Source organism: Papio anubis, chromosome 2 (genome assembly GCF_008728515.1).
Source record: "Papio anubis isolate 15944 chromosome 2, Panubis1.0, whole genome shotgun sequence".
Classification (NCBI taxonomy): domain Eukaryota; kingdom Metazoa; phylum Chordata; class Mammalia; order Primates; family Cercopithecidae; genus Papio; species Papio anubis.
This window is the reverse complement of record NC_044977.1, coordinates 81,382,927-81,402,810: the sequence shown is the minus strand read 5'-3', so window position 1 is coordinate 81,402,810 and position 19,884 is coordinate 81,382,927. Positions and strand designations below refer to the sequence as shown.

Here is a 19,884-nt window from a genome sequence, read left to right as displayed (position 1 = left end):
TTTTTAAAGAAAAACTTTTTGGCAGTGGTTCTAAAATGATGGTGAGTATAAAAATTCCTTGGGGGAACTTATTAAAAGTACTGTGATACCACCAAGATTCTAATTCTATACATCTTGTATCTCTGATGTTGGGCCCTAGTATCTGTGCTTTTAATAAGTGCTGAGGGGGGAGGGGAGAGGGGAGATTTGGATCCTATGGCACCTGGACTGGATTTTCAGAAAGATTGCAGTGTGATGTTTGTCATTACACCCATTAATGGACTGTTATTACCTTCTTTTAACAAAACAGATCAGTTCATTAACAGAGGAACAGGTAGTACACGGAACAGTAAAAATCAAGATGTTTGTCATATCGCCTTTGGATCCAAAGTTCTTGGGCCACCTCCACTCTCTGGCAGAAGGAGTAACATGAGGATATCCAGTGAGGTAGGAGCAAGGTTTGGAGAGCTTATCTAAGCGTGAGTGACCTAGTAAGGGAAGAGTGTCTTTCCCTTGTAGAGGGAGGGAGGGAGAGACAGACAGACAGACAGACACTACATGCCAAAAGCAGAAGGCTTGAATAAATTTGGAACAGAAATTCTGGATTTTAAAAGACTTCAAAGTGTTTCCTTTTTGTCGTGTCAACATAATTAACATTTTCAAGTATTCTTTTCATTAAATATGTTCCCAAAATTTAAAGGCAAATATAAGTGAGCACATTTTGCTGTCTCTTTCAGAGGAGTTGGATCATAACCAGACACCTTACGATGAACAGATTCTCAAATGTTAGGTTTTTTATTTTTAATTTCCTCCGAATTTCTGACATACGCAGTGATTTTTAATTCGACTTCTACCTACTGAAGATGGAGTGTAGCAAATAGGCAAATTTTAATTTATGTGGCTAGGAGACTTGCATGTCTTCTATTTTATCTCATTATTTTCCTCCTTCCATTTCTAATTTCCTATAATAATTTCCCTTTCCCTCACATCTTAACCTCTTTTCCTCTAGTTTTTTTCTCACTCTTCGTTGGTCCAAATATTATGTTTTCTATATAGCTTCTACAGAAAACAAATGTAGTTGCTGTATTTTAAAATTAGCAGATTAATTCCTTATCTTTACAGACAGTGAGATCCATTGGGTCCAAAAATAACCGATCATGCCAGCCGTCCACTGTAGAGAAGCGTGTTAATGGTACAGAAATGTCAGCCTTGCTGATACCTGAGTCTGAGGAGCAAGGAAATAAAGAAAATATTCACCACATAAAGCAGACTGTACCTATTCATGGTAAGAAAGAATCATGCATAAAGATTGATAGCTAGTGAAAATAGTGAGAAATGTTCTTGTTAAGATAAATCAGCAGTTATATTCAAGTCTAGTTCTTAAGTCTAGAGAATTGTCATTTAACAATGAAAAGGGTGGTGGATTTTGAAATATATTTGAAATTCTTATATTAGCTTCTGAAATCTATCATTCTGTTTTCTCCATTATTTCAAATTGCTATAATACCCTGTATTTTATTTTATGATAACTGATGCAGAAATAAAATAGCATTCCATTATCACTATATTTTGGAAATGCCATGTGCATTTTAAGTGTTGTTAGCTTGATATTATCTTTTAATTAATCTCTTCCATTTGTAAGGTACTCTTTCTTTTCTCTCACTGATACAACAAAAATAAAATAAACCCTGTAAGTGAAAAAGGATTTTTGTCCCATTTTACAGATAGAGATTTAAAGTCAAGCAAAGAGGTAAAGTGATTTGCAGTTTGTAACCTTTAGAAAGAATTTAGACCAGAACCCAAGACTTAGAATTCCCTGTCACTTTTTCTACCCTTACTGATCTGACTTTAGTGAGAGTTGAAAAGGGAGGACATTTAAGTTCATTTTATATTATTTACAAATTAATGATCACTGTCACAGAAAATTTCCCTCGTGCAGTATGAAACTGAGATAAGAAAATGGAAAAAAAGATATCCAGTCCTAGCTGCCTGTCAGTGAGTCCTTGATCAAGTTTCTTAAATGCTGTGAACCTCAGTTTTCTCCTCTGCAAAATGGGAATGGCATTACTACTGGCACTAATGCTAATAATAAACAACAGGTGCCTCAAAGGGTCATTGTGAGGATTCAGGGGAAAAACCTGTTAAGTGCATAATATTGCACCAAGAAATTAAGCATTCAGGAAATATTAAATGCTGTTATGATGATTATTATTGCAAAATTAAATAATGCTTAAAAATTCTTCTTCGGCTTGACCTCAGTTCTCCAGAGCTCTTTTGGAAGCTGCTCTCTAAGCTGTTGTTGAAAGTATAGTTATCTATGCTTCCTCTTTTAAAGGAAGAAGTAATTTTTCTGTGTTGGCTGTCAATTTCATTTTTTAATGTTTTTAAATATACCATGTTGTATGATTAACATTAGTCAAATTACTTTAGCCCTCTATAAGGTTGTATTACCGGAATAAAGTGTACCGGTAATTTTGAAAGCCTCATAAGATCCCAATATTGGAATAGGAATAAATGCCTATGTTCTATGAAGTTGTGTTTTTGATGTATCTTCAGGTTATGTCAAAATTGTACATGAATATTCTCATTATAGCAATAATTATATTTACTGAGTTACTTCAAGCCATATAGCACTTTCTGTTCTGGCTTTTGTTCTTTGATATGAAAATGTAGCAGCCAATCTACCTATTATGCATCCACATCCCCCTCAAGAACCATCAGCAGATAAGAATAATAACAGAAGAAGATTACGGTTAAAAAGTACCAGCAGAGAAAGGACAGAGACACCCAGCGGTATGGCACTATTTCAATCCTATCTTATATCTGTATATTATTCAGGGCAATGGAATCTCTCTCTGCAGGTTGTAAATTTCAAAGAATTATGAACCAATCCATTTAAAATATAAATGTCTGTTCTACAAGGATTATGGAAATCAAATTTTCTGCAAAAGAATTGCTCTAGAGCCCTAATGGAGATTTGCTGGATTAAATAGACGGTACCACAGAAATAAAGGAATTCCTGTTTTTACTCTCAAAGACTGAATAAACTTAAATGATTGTTTTTGAAAAAAAATGGCCCAAATGTGATACAAATTCCCACTAGCAGACTTTACTAAATTGGAACTTTATTATAATTTTTATGTTTCATTTGTGTCTTTTTAAATTGGGCCCTTTTCAGATTGTTGTTTATATTTGCTGTCTCTCCCGTTGGATTCTTCACCATATGTTAAAGGTTAAACTCTTTGCAACTGGTAAAGCATTAGACAAATAAGTGGCCATTATAGTTATTCCCTTAAATATTGGATTTGAGGCATGTATATATAGATAAGTGTACACATATATCAGTCTATCCTGAATCCCACCCAGTGTATCATGTATACATCTGTTAGCATAATTTCTCAAAAATGTAAGATTCCGGGGTTGGCTGAAATTTAGCCTGCTAGGTTTCATGCTTTTTATAAAAGAGTAGATAGAAAAATTAATTTTGCAATAATGACTTTAGATCCTTTTTCTTAACATACTGATGAAAAAAGCTTAGCCAAAAAGAGTCCCATTTAGTAAGAATGATAATTTAAAGAAAACTCACTTCATTTCTTGTGGAACCCAAGGAAAATAATATAAGATCCTTTAAACATTTTATGGGTTTTGGCATTCTTTTTATCACATATTGTAAAACTTAAATCTAAAATAGCCCTGTAAAAGTATCAAAGAATTTTAAGGTGAACCTCTATAAAAATGCAACTTAAAACAGTCTACTGGGAAAAAAAAAAAACTGCATGTAATTCATATTGTTGCCTCTAATTTGCTTTTAAATGATAAAATAGTAAAGTATACCAAAGTAAACCAGTCTTCTAAAATTACTTTTTATAAATTTCAAAAAAAGTAACAGATGGAAAATACTTATCTCAATAAAGGCAACTCTTCAGGAAATAACACGAATGAAGATAAAGCAGCAACTGTCCTCACCACTGTGTCCCAACAAGAAGCAGGGCTGTTGAACTCCAGCACTCTAGGACCCCAGTCTCCTGATCAATCAGGTTGGCATCTTTATTACACCATATCTGTTAATAATGAATAAAAGGTAAATATGGCAAATATTTCAAATCCCATCATTTTGAAAAGTGGTGATGCAGCCAATTTGCTAAAATGTGTAAGTTTGTGTAAATCTCCTTATTTAACCTCAATTTTATGTCAAACTTTAATGTATGAAAGAGTATTTTTTTATTTTCAAATTTTAATGCACGGGTCATCCTGTTCAGAATGAAAGTTTAAAACTGACGTTTTCCCATGACACTCACCCTCCCCAAAGATGATCAATTGTTGCATTTCTCCAGTCCTCTTTATAATGGAGATGGTTTGAGCTGAGAGCATTGAGCCCATCAACATATCTTGCCTAGCAGGTGTGTACTACTTTTACAAAGGCAAATTGTTTTTGAGCAAGGGAAAAAAGAAAATAAATGAAAATTGTTTGTAGTTTGTCAGTCTTATTTATGCAATGTTGAAACCTTCATTAAAATGTTAGGTGCAATTAGTGTCTCTAGCATAAATCTGACTGTGTGGAAAAACTAATTAGATGTTTAGGTGATCATTCTTGCATTTATCTTGTTTGCTGCAATATTGTGATTACACAGTAATTTACATATTTTTCTAAGAAAACACACCAAATTATTCATTACAATTGATATGGAAATACTTGAGGTAAAACTGCAAATTCCATAAAAAGCATGTGGCAGTGAGATAATTAGAGTTAGTTTGGTGTAAAACACTCCTTTTACTTTGACGTTTTGACAGTTGATAACATGTTTGGCAATAGGTCATACAAATTGTTTAAGTGCATAATGAAGATTCTTGGTATCTTTTCCTCTGTTTTCTTCACATATCCATATACATAATGCAACCTATTGACTTTTGTAACCTTTATCAGCATTTGTAAAGCACCTAATTTGCTTACAAAGCACCTGCCATGTACCCAGCACCATGCAAAAGGGTTTGCTGTCCAAAATAGGGAAGCCCAGTGAATCTGTTCAGTTCACTGACCCAAAGCTACAGTGACTCAGGTCCATATGCCCCTGCAGCCCTCTGTGAAGGTGGTCAGAAGAACTAAACTCAGCCTGCCATTGGCCATATGCCTACAGACTCATATCCCTCAATATATGAAAGCTTTGTCCCTAGTAGATTTTCTCTAAGAAGTATACATTGATCACCCTTTTTACAGGCAAGTTATGTTATATAATGGTAGCTGTAAGTTAAGAAACAGATAAAGGCAATTGTGTTTTATTTGTACCATCAAAGTTATTTTTATTAAAGATTTTTGTGGGTTCTTTTGCTTTTGCTTTTGCATTGTAGGCTTTAGAGTTGCAAACCTTAGATCTCTCTTGGTTACTTTTATTGTGATCGTAAATATAATACGATTCAAGAATCAGGGGTAAAATTACCATGTCTACGTTGTGATTCTGCAAGATTTTACCAATGAAATAAGCTGGAAAAAAAAAAAAAGCAAATTTCAAGAAAAATAGACTGCATTGAGAACATGCTCAACTTTTTCCTACTGTCAATCCAAAGAAGAAAGCATGCTTTCAATGATATCATTATAAAGATCTGTCCTTTTCAATTCATCAGGATCATAGAGCTATAAACTCTATCTCATTGTGGTATAAAAGATTGTAGTCTTTAAAAGTTTTTGATAAAATATATATTTCCCTGTAGTGTACAGTATTTTAAAGAAAATGATAATGTGCTAAAAGGTTTTTATATCAAAACATTGTCTCTTATAAATGTAAACATAAAGGCCTTTTTCACCCAGCAGAATCCACTGCTCGGATTAGCAAATATTTCTGTGAATTTACTATTACTTGAAAAGTCTACTTGGTTTAGTCTGTGAATTGTCCTGTTTGAATCAGTAGAGTAGAGTGGAAATGACTGCCAATCTTGTCATCCTTTCCTCTCCTCCATGATTTGTAATCTGAATAAAGACCAGATTTTTTTAAAGAAGCTGGTTAAGTCCTCTGTCCTCCTGCAGTTAAAAGGAGATATTAGTAACTCGATCCCTTAAATTTGGAAGACTTTCCCCCTCTGGAATGTCAAATTAATAAGGTTGTCTTATAAAGAACTTGCTGCAAGACAGGTGATAATTATTTCAGACTTATAAATTTCCTGGTCAGTGTTTCAACTCAAATGGAGAGGAAATGCAAATGAGTTGCCCATAGCTATAGGCACTGATGTATGGGTTGAATGTTTAGCAGGTTACAAGATGGTCGATAAATTGCCTTGCTTGGCTTTTGCATTATTTGATAAATCTGTTTCAACAACAAGAAATTTTAGCCTAACTACCTGCCTAAAATAACACTTTTGGCCAGGCGGGTGCGGTTGCTCATGCCTGTAATCCCAGCACTTTGGGAGGCCAAGGCAGGCAAGTCACAAGGTCAGGAGTTCGAGACCAGCCTGACCAACATAGTGAAACCCCATCTCTACTAAAAATACAAAAATTAGCCTGGCATGGTGGCGTGCACCTGTAATCGCACCTACTCAGGAGGCTGAGGCAGGAGAATCACTTGAACCCGGGAGGTGGAGGTTGCAGTGAGCCGAGATCGCTCGACTGCACTGCAGCCTGGGCAACAGAGCAAGACTCCGTCTCAAAAACAAAAAATAAAAATAAATACATAAAAAATAACACTTTTATGGAGCGCTGCTCTAATTTTTGTCATCTTTTCCAACTGTCAGATGAGTGGATCTTTCCTGAAAATGCTGATCACTTTTCATGTCTGGCATCCAGCAGACAGTCTCTACTTCTGGATGATGACTCCTGCCACCCGTCACACCTGTGGCTGGAAGCCAGCAAGGAGAGTGAACATGACCAGCAGGCAGAGGAATCCCAGAGTGTTCCAAAGGACATTTTCACTTTTTCATCAAGACCACGATCAGCACCTCATGGAAAGACTCAGACTATGTCCCCAGAGGAGGTCTCATTTATTTTGGATCTAAAAGAGGATAACAGTGTGACAAGCAGAGACACCCAATCAGAGGATGACTTTTACGGCGGCGACAGCAGTGAAGAGGTACACTGCTTGATAAGTGAAGTAGTTTTGAAAGCACAGTTGTTTCCTTAGCTCCAATAAGCACTAAAACAAGTTGAAATGAAAGAGGGAAAATCAACTGCTATTTATAAAAATACAACAGATTGCCATGTCAGTCAACAGTTGCATCAGGTTGTTATGGTAACTTTAAACTACTGTCTTTTTTTTTTAATTAACAGTCAGCCAATTTCATTTTTAATTATAGAAACCAGTTTTGGGTTTCTTTCTGTTTTTTCATTTTAATCTTTGAATCACAGAATGAGAAATGATATGCAAGCAAGATATGATAGCAAGACCAGTAAAACACTGAGAACATACTGTTCTAGATCTCTGGGGAAATTGTGTTGCAGTTGCTAAGCATTCTAAATTGATGGTTTTCTGGCTTCCTTACTGCCCTGCCATCTTTTCACCTTAGACCTATTAGGACTCATTATTTTCCATATGGTCCCAGAATTTGAAGAGTTGCGCCAATTCAAGTTGAGATAATGAATCATGGATTAGTGCTGGGACTTGCCTTACAGGAGGTTTTCTATTTGCAATTATTTAGAATACAAATATATCCTATAAATTAGTAAATTCATAAAAAGTTTTAAAATGTATCAAATCAAACTGAATATAGTTTGGAAATATTTGTTTAAAACCTAATTCATTGATAACTTTTTCCCCATATGAAGTGCATTTATTCGTGGAATTTCTTTAGTGTTATTTTTAATGATGGTCATTCATACTTTCTGGAAAAATTTATTCTAAAAGCAGAATACAATCAACTTTAGGGTTAGTGAAAATGTACAAAGCTTTTCTATATAGAAATTATAGAAATGACTAGAAAACATTTTTATATGTGCCCACAAAATATTTTTATAACTGTAGCTGCTTAAGAATCCTTTTTGGACAGTGAGGCACCGATTAAGTCCATAGCACCAACCTTTGAAGGCAGTTGAGAATATAATGGGATTGTTTAAGCAGTAATTATGGGTTTTTTCAACTTTTAATGAGTTTCTTCAGCAAAGTGCATAGAGGATCCTCTTTTCACAATATTCTTACTTCTGAGTGTGATGAAACAATTAGTCATACCAAACATAACCTACTGCAAATCCTTTTATACATAAATAGTACATTTGATGCTAGCATTTTAAGTGTTGCTGCTGGACACATTTGTTCCTTTCACCTTTAATAACGTGAAGTTATAAAAACATGGACATTTGTCTTCAGCACCTAATAGTGTCCTCATCCCAGCTGATAATCCTTCCATGGTCTAAACTGACTAATTAATTCAGTTCATTTTATGGATAGAATAGGCTCATCCCCTTCCCACATGCACAGCACCATCTTTCTTAATAACCCAAAAGCATTACTCTAATAGTGGACATTTCATGGCAGGTGGGAAATGGTAGTTCTCTGAAAAACTATGAGGGAAGTATTATGGGTAACCTACCCTTTAAACACACTGCATGAAGGACTTACCTATTCCATCTATAGAGAGGCTAAGCCTTTAGAAGAAACAGTAGAGCTTCATGGGAAAATGAAGAATACCAGCTCTGAATATTTTAATTTGATATCAGTTAATGCTTTCTTTTGCTGTAGCTACTCTGCCTCTGACATCCTTCAACATTTATTACGCAGACGTGTATTTATTAACAACTACATAAAATTGAAAACAAATTTATCATGCATTACCCAAGCTTTCACTGGCAGGGCTGTCTGGTCACCCCTGTGCCATGCCCACCAAGGTGACCAGTAGCATATGGCTAGAGTCTGTGGTGAGACCATCTCATTGCCAACACTGGCACTCGCCAGCCTTTAGTCAAAGCCTACTAAGAGTGGCAGCTGGAGAGAGGGGAGATGCTTGCCACATTATCAAGCTTTGGGGTTTGCTGGTACAGAGACTAACAAGATACAAGCTAAGATACAAAAATAGGACCAACAAAAATGCTAGGCTATATTCAAACAAGTTTTAGCATGTGTAATGATACCTTCTTAACAAAATTGGGTTTTTCCTTCTTTTGTACTTTTGGTAATTTCTTTTCCTGTAGGATAGCTTCTCCTATTTATTAATTGTATAAATCAATGGGAAATTAGGCTACATATTTACAATGTTTATTTACATATAGTCTTTGAAGAAAAATCAGTTTAGTTAATTAAGACATCCCTACTATTAATTGCATTATTTTTGAATGTTATATCCTTATCTTTCTATAATTATACTTCAGGAAAACTTAATGTCAAGTTGTAAATAATGGTGGACAAGTGAATAACAATTACATTATTATGCTTGAAGTTTATAATGTATAATTAAAAGACTTTATTTGATGTTAGGCCATTGAGTATTTTTAAAGGAAAATTAGATGTATTCAGTAACATATAAACTAGACAAAATCAAATCGTATTATTAGGATAGAAGACAAGTACACATACAATAGTAAAAGCTAATTAAAATTAGCTTTCAGCAATACATTTTCTTTGTAATTGAAGTTGCTAATCATTAATTCACATTTGAGATCTTAGTGTTGGTGACTCAAAAGTATGAATTTTTTGCATATAACCTTACCTTACTCTTTGCTTTTTCATATATTTTATTCCATAGGCAGCCATATATACTAATACTTCTGGTATTCAATTAATTTTGAAGTTGTTCTTATTTGGAAAATGTACTACAGAAACAATATTTCCTAGTGAGCTATAAAATCAAGACTACCACGTAAAATGAATTTTTTAGGGAAGCTATTAAAATAGAGTGCCTTTCATATTGTTGCAACATCTGAAAGAAATAAAAGCATGCAACTGTTATTGTCTCTATTTTGTATTTTATGTTGTTATTCCCATCATAGCTTCTAGTGTATACACCTGGTTTTGCAGCTTGAAATCATTAGCCTTATGTTAATATTTTATTATTCCCTTAATTCAAGTTTTCACCTAGAAATGCTACCATTTTTTCCCTGAATTCTGGTTGTCTATCACATATTGAAGCAGATGTTCGCAAGGCCAAGTAATTTGTCTTGTATAACAGTCCAAATTGGAATATTTGGACCCCCGAAATTATTCATATTTGGACATGAATTATGTGGACTGACTACCTGTAGTGTTCAGATTAGCCAGAAGGCTTTTGTATCTTCTCTCTTCTAACTCTGTGGAAGCCTGCAAAGCATACAAACAACAGATTAAAATGGCCATTTTCATCCACCCTCCCAATTTTCTTGTTGTCATTGCTTTCAAGAGTTTTTTTTAGCAGTCAGTAGTTAAGCTATTTCATTTTATATACTTTTTGTTACCAAATATTTCTGGATTATACTATAAAACACTCACCCGGCATGCTTGAGTAATGATTTTTTTTTTTTTTTTTTTTTTCGAGATGGAGTGTCACCCTGTAGCCAGGTTGGAGTACAGTGGCACAATCTCTGCTCATTGCAACCTCCAACTCCCTGGTTCAAGCATTTCTCCTGCTTCAGCCTCTCGAGTAGCTGGTATTACAGGCGTGCACCACCACGCCTGGCTAATTTTTGTATTTTTCGTAGAGACGGGGTTTCACCATGTTGGCCAGGATGGTCTCGATCTCCTGACCTTGTGATCTGCCTGCCTCAGCCTCCCAACTTGCTAGGATTACAGGCATGAGCCATCGCGTCTGGCCAAGTAATGATTTTTAATTGCTTTCTCACACACACTTATGTACACACAGTGGAAAGGAGTATTTAGTCCACAGTGGTCTTCTTATATTTCCATGTAGTCTTTAGATACTTTTAAATTTTAGTTTATGTGTTGGGAAAAAATGAAAAGACTCTATTTTGAATATATTGCCTTGCATTTTTATTCCTATGTATTGTGAGTTAGAACATAACATACTCTGTATACCTATCAGGCAAATTAATATTTACTCTGTATGAGTAATCTTTTTAGGCTGTTCACATCTACATGTCTTTGTTATTATCTGTTGAAGCTCTTCTCTGAAAAAGTCACAGGTCTCTTGGTCCTTGTGACTTGGCTTTGCATTGTTACAGGCAGATGAAGAAGGTTACAAAATGCTTGTCTAAGCGGAACTAATAGACATCTGCAGAGCTCTCCACCCCAAATCAACAGAATATACATTCTTCTCAGCACCACATCGCACTTACTCCAAAATTGACCACATAGTTGGAAGTAAAGCACTCCTCAGCAAATATAAAAGAACAGAAATTATAACAAACTGTCTCTCAGACCACAGTGCAATCAAACTAGAACTCAGGACTAAGAAACTCAATCAAAACCGCTCAACTACTTGGAAACTGAACAACCTGCTCCTGAATGACTTCTGGGTACATAACAAAATGAAGGCAGAAATAAAGATGTTCTTTGAAACCGATGAGAACAAAGATACAACATACCAGAATCTCTGGGACACACTTAAAACAGTGTGTAGAGGGAAATTTATAGCACTAAATGCCCACAAGAGAAAGCAGGAAAGATCTAAAACTGATATCACAATTAAAAGAACTAGAGAAGCAAGAGCAAACACATTCAAAAGCTAGCAGAAGGCAAGAAATAACTAAGATCAGAGCAGAACTGAAGGAGATAGAGACACAGAAAACCCTCCAAAAAATCAATGAATCTACGAGCTGGGTTTTTGAAAAGATCAACAAAATTGACAGACCACTAGCAAGACTAATAAAGAAGAAAAGAGAGAAGAATCAAATAGATGCAATAAAAAATGATAAAGGGGATATCACCACCGACCCCACAGAAATACAAACTACCATCAGAGAATACTATAAACACCTCTACACAAATAAACTAGAAAACCTAGAAGACATGGATAATTTCCTGGACACTTACACTCTCCCAAGACTAAACCAGGAAGAAGTTGAATTCCTGAATAGACTAATAGCAGGCTCTGAAATTGAGGCAATAATTAATAGCCTACCAACCAAAAAAAGTCCAGGACCAGATGGATTCACAGCCGAATTCTACCAGAGGTACAAGGAGGAGCTGGTACCATTCCTTCTGAAACTATTCTAACCAACAGAAAAAAAGGGAATCCTCCCTAACTCATTTTATGAGGCCAACATCATCCTGATACCAAAGCCTGGCAGAGACACAACAAAAAAAGAGAATTTTAGACCAATATCCCTGATGAACATCGATGCAAAAATCCTCAATAAAATACTGGCAAACCGGATCCGATGATCAAGTGGGCCTCATCCCTGGGATGCAAGGGTGGTTCAACATACGCAAATCAATAAATGTAATCCAGCATATAAACAGAACCAAAGACAACATCCACATGATTATCTCAATAGATGCAGAAAAGGCCTTTGACAAAATTCAACAGCCCTTCATGCTAAAAACACTCAATAAATTTGGTATTGATGGAACGTATCTCAAAATAATAAGAGCTATTTATGACAGACCCACAGCCAATATCATACTGAATGGGCAAAAACTGGAAGCATTCCCTTTGAAAACTGGCACAAGACAGGGATGCCCTCTCTTACCACTCCTATTCAACATAGTGTTGGAAATTCTGGCTAGGGCAATCAGGCAAGAGAAAGAAATAAAGAGTATTCAGTTAGGAAAAGAAGAAGTCAAATTGTCCCTGTTTGCAGATGACATGATTGTATATTTAGAAAACCCCATTGTCTCAGCCCAAAATCTCCTTAAGCTGATAAGAAACTTCAGCAAAGTCTCAGGATACAAAATTAATGTGCAAAAATCACAAGCATTCTTATACACCAGTAACAGACAAACAGAGAGCCATTCACAATAGCTTCAAAGAGAATAAAATACCTAGGAATCCAACTTACAAGGGATGTAAAGGACCTCTTCAAGGAGAACTACAAAGCACTGCTCAGTGAAATAAAAGAGGACACAAACAAATGGAAGAACATACCATGCTCATGGATAGGAAGAATCAATATTGTGAAAATGGCCATACTGTTCAAGGTAATTTATAGATTCCATGCCATCCCCATTAAGCTACCAATCACTTTCTTCACAGAATTGGAAAAAACTGCTTTAAAGTTCATATGGAACCAAAAAAGAGCCTGCATTGTCAAGACAATCCTAAGCCAAAAGAACAAAGCTGGAGGCATCACGCTACCTGACTTCAAACTATATTACAAGGCTACAGTAACCAAAACAGCATGGTACTGGTACCAAAACAGAGATATAGACCAATGGAACAGAACAGAGTCCTCAGAAATAATACCACACATCTGCAGCCATCTGATCTTTGATAAACCTAAGAAAAACAAGAAATGGGGAAAGGATTCCCTGTTTAATAAATGGTGCTGGGAAAATTGGCTAGCCATAAGTAGAAAGCTGAAAGTGGATCCTTTCCTTACTCCTTATACGAAAATTAATTCAAGATGGATTAGAGACTTAAATGTTAGACCTAATACCATAAAAACCCTGGAAGAAAACCTAGGTAATACCATTCAGGACATAGGCATGGCCAAGGACTTCATGTCTAAAACACCAAAAGCAATGGCAACAAAAGCCAAAATTGACAAATGGGATCTCATTAAACTAAAGAGCTTCTGCACAGCAAAAGAAACTACCATCAGAGTGAACAGGCAAGCTACAGAATGGGAGAAAATTTTTGCAATCTACTCATCTGACAAAGGGCTAATATCCAGAACCTACAAAGAACTCAAACAAATTTACAAGAAACAAACAAACAACCCCATCAAGAAGTGGGCAAAGGATATGAACAGACATTTCTCAAAAGAGGACATTCATACAGCCAACAGACACATGAAAAAATGCTCATCATCACTTGCCATCAGAGAAATGCAAATCAAAACCACAAAGAGATACCATCTCACACCAGTTAGAATGGCAATCATTAAAAAATCAGGAAACAACAGGTGCTGGAGAGGAAACTATCGCAAGAACAGAAAACCAAACACCGCATGTTCTCACTCATAGGTGGAAACTGAACAATGAGATCACTTGGACTGGGGAAGGGGAACATCACACACCAGCGCCTATCACGGGGAGGGGGGAGGTGGGAGGTGGGAGGGATTGCATTGGGAGTTATACCTGATGTAAATGACGAGTTGATGGGTGCTGACGAGTTGATGGGTGCAGCACACCAACATGGCACAAGTATACATATGTAACAAACCTGCATGTTATGCACATGTACCCTAGAACTTAAAGTATAGTTAAAAAAAAAAAGAAAAAAAAAAAAAAAAACAAAGAAGAAACTAGAAATGTCCCATAATTACTCATTGACATCAATCATGAATACAGTTGGAAAATTAAAATTCTGTAATAGAGAAGGGTATGACACTAGAAGTAAAAGTCTTCTCACTGCCCCTGCCTCCACTAGTCCCTGTCTCAAAGGTAATTATCAAGTTTCCTGTGTTTCCTTAAAACTTTTATGCATATATCATATGTAGGTCACTATCTTTTTTATTTCTATCAATGAGATCATACTGAAACAACATTCTTGGTTTCTATTTTTCACTGACTGACGCAGCTTTGAGACTTTTCCAGGCCATCACAGGCAGAGCAGGTCATTCTTTGTATAGCTGCATGGTATCTTATTGTGCGGTTATTGAGTCAATTCCCTACGGTATGCAAGTAGTTTGTCTCTGGATTTTTGTTATTACAAGCAATGCAGTCACAAATATCTAAAGGAGAAACGTAAAAATAGGTTTGAGTCAATCTTGCAAAAGTAACACAATTGTCAAACTGATAAAATGAATTTAATAATATTATGTTTTATATTATTAAAATTTTTTCAGTATTTGGCAGAAATTTTACAGAAAAATTAAAATCCACTCTATACATGATTTGTGTCATCTTTGTTGTAACAGATTCCACAGATATTGATCGATAAGATCCATATTCAATGGATATTATTTCACACTTAAAATTTTTTTGACAAAAGAATGTGACTAGTTATGTTTCACTTTTATTGAAGATAGGGAAAGAGGATATACGATTCAAACATAAGAGATGACTGAGTTTATTTTGAATTATCACACATTGAAACTAAAAATTGTGAGATATCTTTAACCAGCAATCCTAAGACAAGGTTAAGCAAAAGTCTGAGTTTAGAAAAGAAGAAATTAAAGAGTGTCTTGATTTATTCTGAAGTCAGAATCTAACTCCTCCTTTTAGGTTCTCCTACTTCACAGTAGACTTTTAAATATTTGAATCTTGCTTTCATAGTGTGGAACCAACAGAAAAATTTTTAGTAAGGACTTCACTATTGCCAAAAACAGTTAGATGACTATTTCATGTTTTTTTTTTTTTTTTTTTCTTGATGCATTAATTTACCCATTTGCAATTGTGCTAGGAGCTAGGGATGTCAGTGTCTTCTCATTCAAAAAGGAGTAAGAATCCAATAAGATGGCTGCTGTGGACAAGAGGGCACTTGGGAAGACTGCCTTGTAATTTTAAAGTAAATTACTAGTTTTGATTTGTGCTTAGTGGACCACTGCATCTTGTCACTAGCAGCTGAATGCTCAACTTCAATAACCAGATCTGGTTCTCTGGTTCAATTAAACTGGGGTCCCATTAATGAAAATAAGATCATCAGATTCCACAGTCTTCTGCAACAGTATTAGTTAATGTGTACTGGGAATTGACAAAGTGAATAGTGTGAATGCGTGGTTTTTGGAAACATAATTATTAGTTTCATTAAAAGCTCTTGATCAAGTTGTATTCTATTCAACAAAATGCACTCCAAAACAGTCAGAAGTTTTAAGGTTTCCTTTTCAGCTTGTGTGAAAACACTAGAAAGCACCCACAGAAAACAGATACTTCTTTCTCTAGAGGTTTCATTGGGATCTCTCAATATGTGCATTTATAATAAAATATCACAATTTACATGAGTAGTCCATAGTTAATTAAAGAGAACACATTTTCTCATGCAATTCAAATCTCATTGTGGGGAGTCCACTTTTTAGAAAGACACAAAAACAAGTACTTCAAATGAAGAAATATCTCTTGGCTTTCCCATGATTAAAAAGCCTGTCCTTGGGAATTATTCATTAGCTACACCTTTCAAATGGCTTACACAAAGAACAAGAATTATTACAATATTCAGTGATGGTAAGCTTCAAAGCTCACAAATGTCAAAATCAGCAATTGAAAAGTATTTACAGAAAGAGAACCACAAAGTGCAATTTATGTTTGTGTAATCTTAACTGGCATACATGTGTAATGAGATTTACTTAAGAAGTGCAATCATAAAGCCTATGGTAATGGATATAAATATAATTGGGATTCACAGAGCAGAAGAAATGTGCTATGAGATGACAATTATTCATTTCTGTATATATGACTCCAGTTCACTATTATGCACTGAGAGCCCATTTTTGGAAATTGCAAAATATATATTAACATCCTCTTTTATCAGTTGGGTTCAAGTATGGCCTATGAAAAAGTTTGTGTTTAATTATAACATTGAATTAGTGATGCAATTAATATTTATTCAAATTCCCATTTAATTTCACACATTATAAGTGTCTTTCAATTTTAAATTGAAAAAGACACTTAAAATATCTGGATATAGACTCGCACTTTCATTTAAAGACATAATGAATTCTTAAAACATTAAGCTAGAAAAATAGCATTTATAATGGCAAACAATTATCTCATATGCTTTATAGTTTAGCATTTGTTATGGAAAGTTATCACAGCATATTAGATACAGATATAGCATTTGTTATAGAACACACTCTTACTTATTTTATTCTGTGGTACATCTTCCATTCAGATTGAATTATGACCCAAAGTGTTTACAGTAGCTGTCTGGGTAGTCAGATCTTTTTAATCCTTTTATGTATATATTTTCTCAAGGCTCTTTAATGACCATGGATTGTATACAGTCTCTCTCTGTCTAAATATAGTATATATAGTAAGCATACAAATTCCCATTGTGTGTGCCTGCATTGCTATCAAAAAGCCCTACCTAAAGTTGGTAACTGCAGAAGCAGGTGATGAGTACACAGGTATTGTTCATCATACATTCTCTCGAATTTTCTGTAAGTTTGGAAATGTCGTAATTAAGGGCTAAATAACGTACTGCTTATTTATACATAGTAGTCTGCCAGGATTTATACTGAAAAGGTTACCAAATAGGTCCCAATGCTCTGGGAATATACAATTTAGGACAAGTTATACTGATGAAGATTGACATATAGAAAATATCCCAAGAATAAATGAACATGGAATAAGTACAGAGAATAAAATGAGTTCACTTTTGAAATTTTCATATCATGGTTATCTCCTTTCTCTTGTTTCTTCTTGACCTCCTTCAAACTTTGACCACTCTCTCATCCCCATCTATTACCTGAGAATCACTGAGTCTTGCCAGTTTTCCTGGCAGTTGCTCTCAGGGCCATTGCTTCCCACTTTCAAAGCTACTGTGAGTCTGGGCCTTTGCCATTTTAAGCCTAGATTGCCACAAAGACTTCTTAGTTGTGCTCCTTAATTTCTGGTCTCACTTGATTTCAAAATTTCACTTTGAATCCTGCTGTTAAATTCAACTTCCTAAAACAGAAGTTATCATTCCTCTACCTTAGGAAATTGAAGCCCATTTCTCTCGTATTCTTCCAACACAGTCACTCTGCTTATACTAAGGCCCTTCCTCTTATTAATCCCTCAGTAAACTTATCTACCCATTGTGCTGTCTCTTTGTCTTTGCTCAGTCTTCTGCTCCATCACATCTCACATCTACCTCACATCTATTTATTTATTATAAGTACTTATTTATATAAGTATAGGTTGGATACTTTCAAGATCTACTTCTTCCTCCATACATGTCCTGTGATTGCCACCATCATTTTACCTTTCATTGAAATACTTCAGTGTTTGTGAGTGTCACCTGAACCACACGGCTTTTGTGGGATAAGTGATCCAGTGGTTCATCCTAGGCCAATTAAATCAGAATCCCTGGGACATAGACATCAGAAAATTTTTTTTTGACATTAAAAATGTCTCTAACCTGTAAGGAGGTGATTCTAATACGTAGGTAGTTGAGAACCACTCACCCAGACAATATTAAATTTCTTCATTTGTACGTACTACTCATTCATTTGGTCAACAGCTCTGGTGTCCATCACAGAGGTAGAACACTGGCAGTCCTGACATGTTTTGTTTGGCCCATGGAGTGTTTTCAAAATATTTTAGACAATGTTTTAAAATTGGGAGATTTATCATAAACATTCACATATCCAGCTTCTCTTGAGAAAAATGGGAGATCTGGTGAGAGTGGGCCTGCCTTTCTGAAAGGCAACACTAGCTAGAACTGAATTGTGGCTCTCCCTTCTAGACTGAGGGAGCTTCCAGTTGGCTTCAGTCCCCACCACTCCCTACAACTAACTCCCTCACAGGGGCTGAGTGTTAATTGCAATTTAATGTATTATTTGCACAGTTGTTAAAGTTACTGTTTCCCTTAATACCATAACCATTTCTCTCACTGCTGAAGTTGAAAATATTTCTATGTGTCAAATACTCAGGCAACCAGCCCACTTTGTTCATTTATGTTATCCTCCTGGCCTTGTTAGTGATCTGAGTTTGTAGCCCCTGGCCTGGTATGTGGCAAGTATACTCTGTTAAGTGCTAAGGATATAGAAGAATGAGGGACAACGCCCTTTTTGGAGGAAGTCACACTTTATGGGGGAGATGCAGACATATTACACTTTTAATTTAGGTGCCTGGGTGTGTACCTGATTCTGCTGATCTTAGAGGATGGCCTCCAAATTTTATTTCAGTTTGTCGAAGTTTAGTCATGTTTAGCAGCTGTGTGACATGTGGAACATCTGTCATTAGTTGACAGCTTCGTGGTATAATATCTGTAGGCTCATCTGTTGAAAAGGGGACACCACAGACAGCTGAAAATAAAGACAAACATTCATTTTCAAAATGTAAGCCATTTCTGCTAAATGGACATATCACATAAATGAAACCAATTAAAATTAAAGATTTTATCATATGACTTTGAGTTATTCAACCTTTCAGCCCTGATTTTCTCATTTGTAAAATGAGCATGATAATTTTACTGCTTACTTCCTAGGGTAGACAGGATTAAATGAGATAAAGCTTACACTATATGGAGCAAGTTCAGAAAACTATACAATAAATAAGAGCATGCATTGGAAATATTCCACACTTTCTTTTCAATACTAGAGGTGTGACTTGAGTGAACTAATTAGGTATGCACCATTTAAGATTTCTGGGAGTACATCAGCATATTTATATGAGATCAGTAGGTACAAACATATTGAATAACTTAAGCACCCACAGCCGTTATACGGGTAAATTAATTTTTTAACTTTTTATTTTGAAATAATTTTAGACTTTTAGAAAAGTTAAAAAAAGTTTAGAGAGCTTCCTATTACCCTTTACCCAGCTTCCTCTGTTAACATCTTACCTTCTAATATTTTCAAAATAATAGCTTATTATACTTACAATGATATTTTATTTTAATTTCATTCATATATATTTATATGGATATTTTAATTTTCTTTTTAAAAATTGTTTTTTAATTGACAAATAGGAATTGTACATATTCATAGTGATGTTTAGATACATGTAATATATGGTAAACAGATCAGGGTAATTAGCATGTTCATCATCTCAAACATTTATCATTCCTTTTTGGTGGGTACACTCAATATCTTCCTATCTATTTGAAAGTATATAACATATTATTGTTAACTATAGTCCTCTTACAGTGGTATTCCTCTTATCTAGCCATACATTTGTATTCTTTAACAAATCTTTCCCTAGCCCTCCCTTCCCCCTACCATTTCCAGCATCTAGTATCCTCTGTACTTCTTTTTACTTCTAAGAGATCAATTTTTTAAAGCTTCCACATGAGTGAGAACAAGTGGTATTTAAC

At 35.2% G+C, this 19,884-nt stretch overlaps 2 protein-coding genes across 4 annotated transcripts in view; one reads left to right on the top strand and one right to left on the bottom strand.

Annotated features, from left to right (window-relative positions):
• Window positions 1–195: 195 nt before the first annotated feature.
• LOC116273676 (uncharacterized protein C3orf67 homolog) lies at window positions 196–9,362 on the top strand. The gene is made up of 5 exons (XM_031662924.1): window positions 196–426; window positions 1,102–1,264; window positions 2,653–2,772; window positions 3,894–4,016; window positions 6,700–9,362. Exons 1-5 carry the CDS (start codon window positions 196–198, stop codon window positions 7,083–7,085), a joined length of 1,023 nt encoding a protein of 340 aa, XP_031518784.1. The 3' UTR covers window positions 7,086–9,362.
• A 5,058-nt stretch (window positions 9,363–14,420) lies between these two features.
• The window catches only part of LOC101008453 (uncharacterized protein C3orf67 homolog), a 175,360-nt gene continuing 169,896 nt past the window's right edge, over window positions 14,421–19,884 (bottom strand). Inside the window, exons 7-8 of one of the 3 annotated variants that reach the window (XM_031663224.1) lie at window positions 18,710–18,874; window positions 14,421–14,659 (exon numbers count right to left, since the gene is read on the bottom strand). In XM_031663224.1, the coding sequence (XP_031519084.1) occupies window positions 14,589–14,659; window positions 18,710–18,874 (236 nt within the window). In that variant the 3' untranslated portion in view covers window positions 14,421–14,588. Of the gene's footprint in view, window positions 14,660–15,305; window positions 18,875–19,884 lie in introns of those variants that run through there. The other 2 variants (XM_031663225.1, XR_004182147.1) reach the window with 2 other exon arrangements.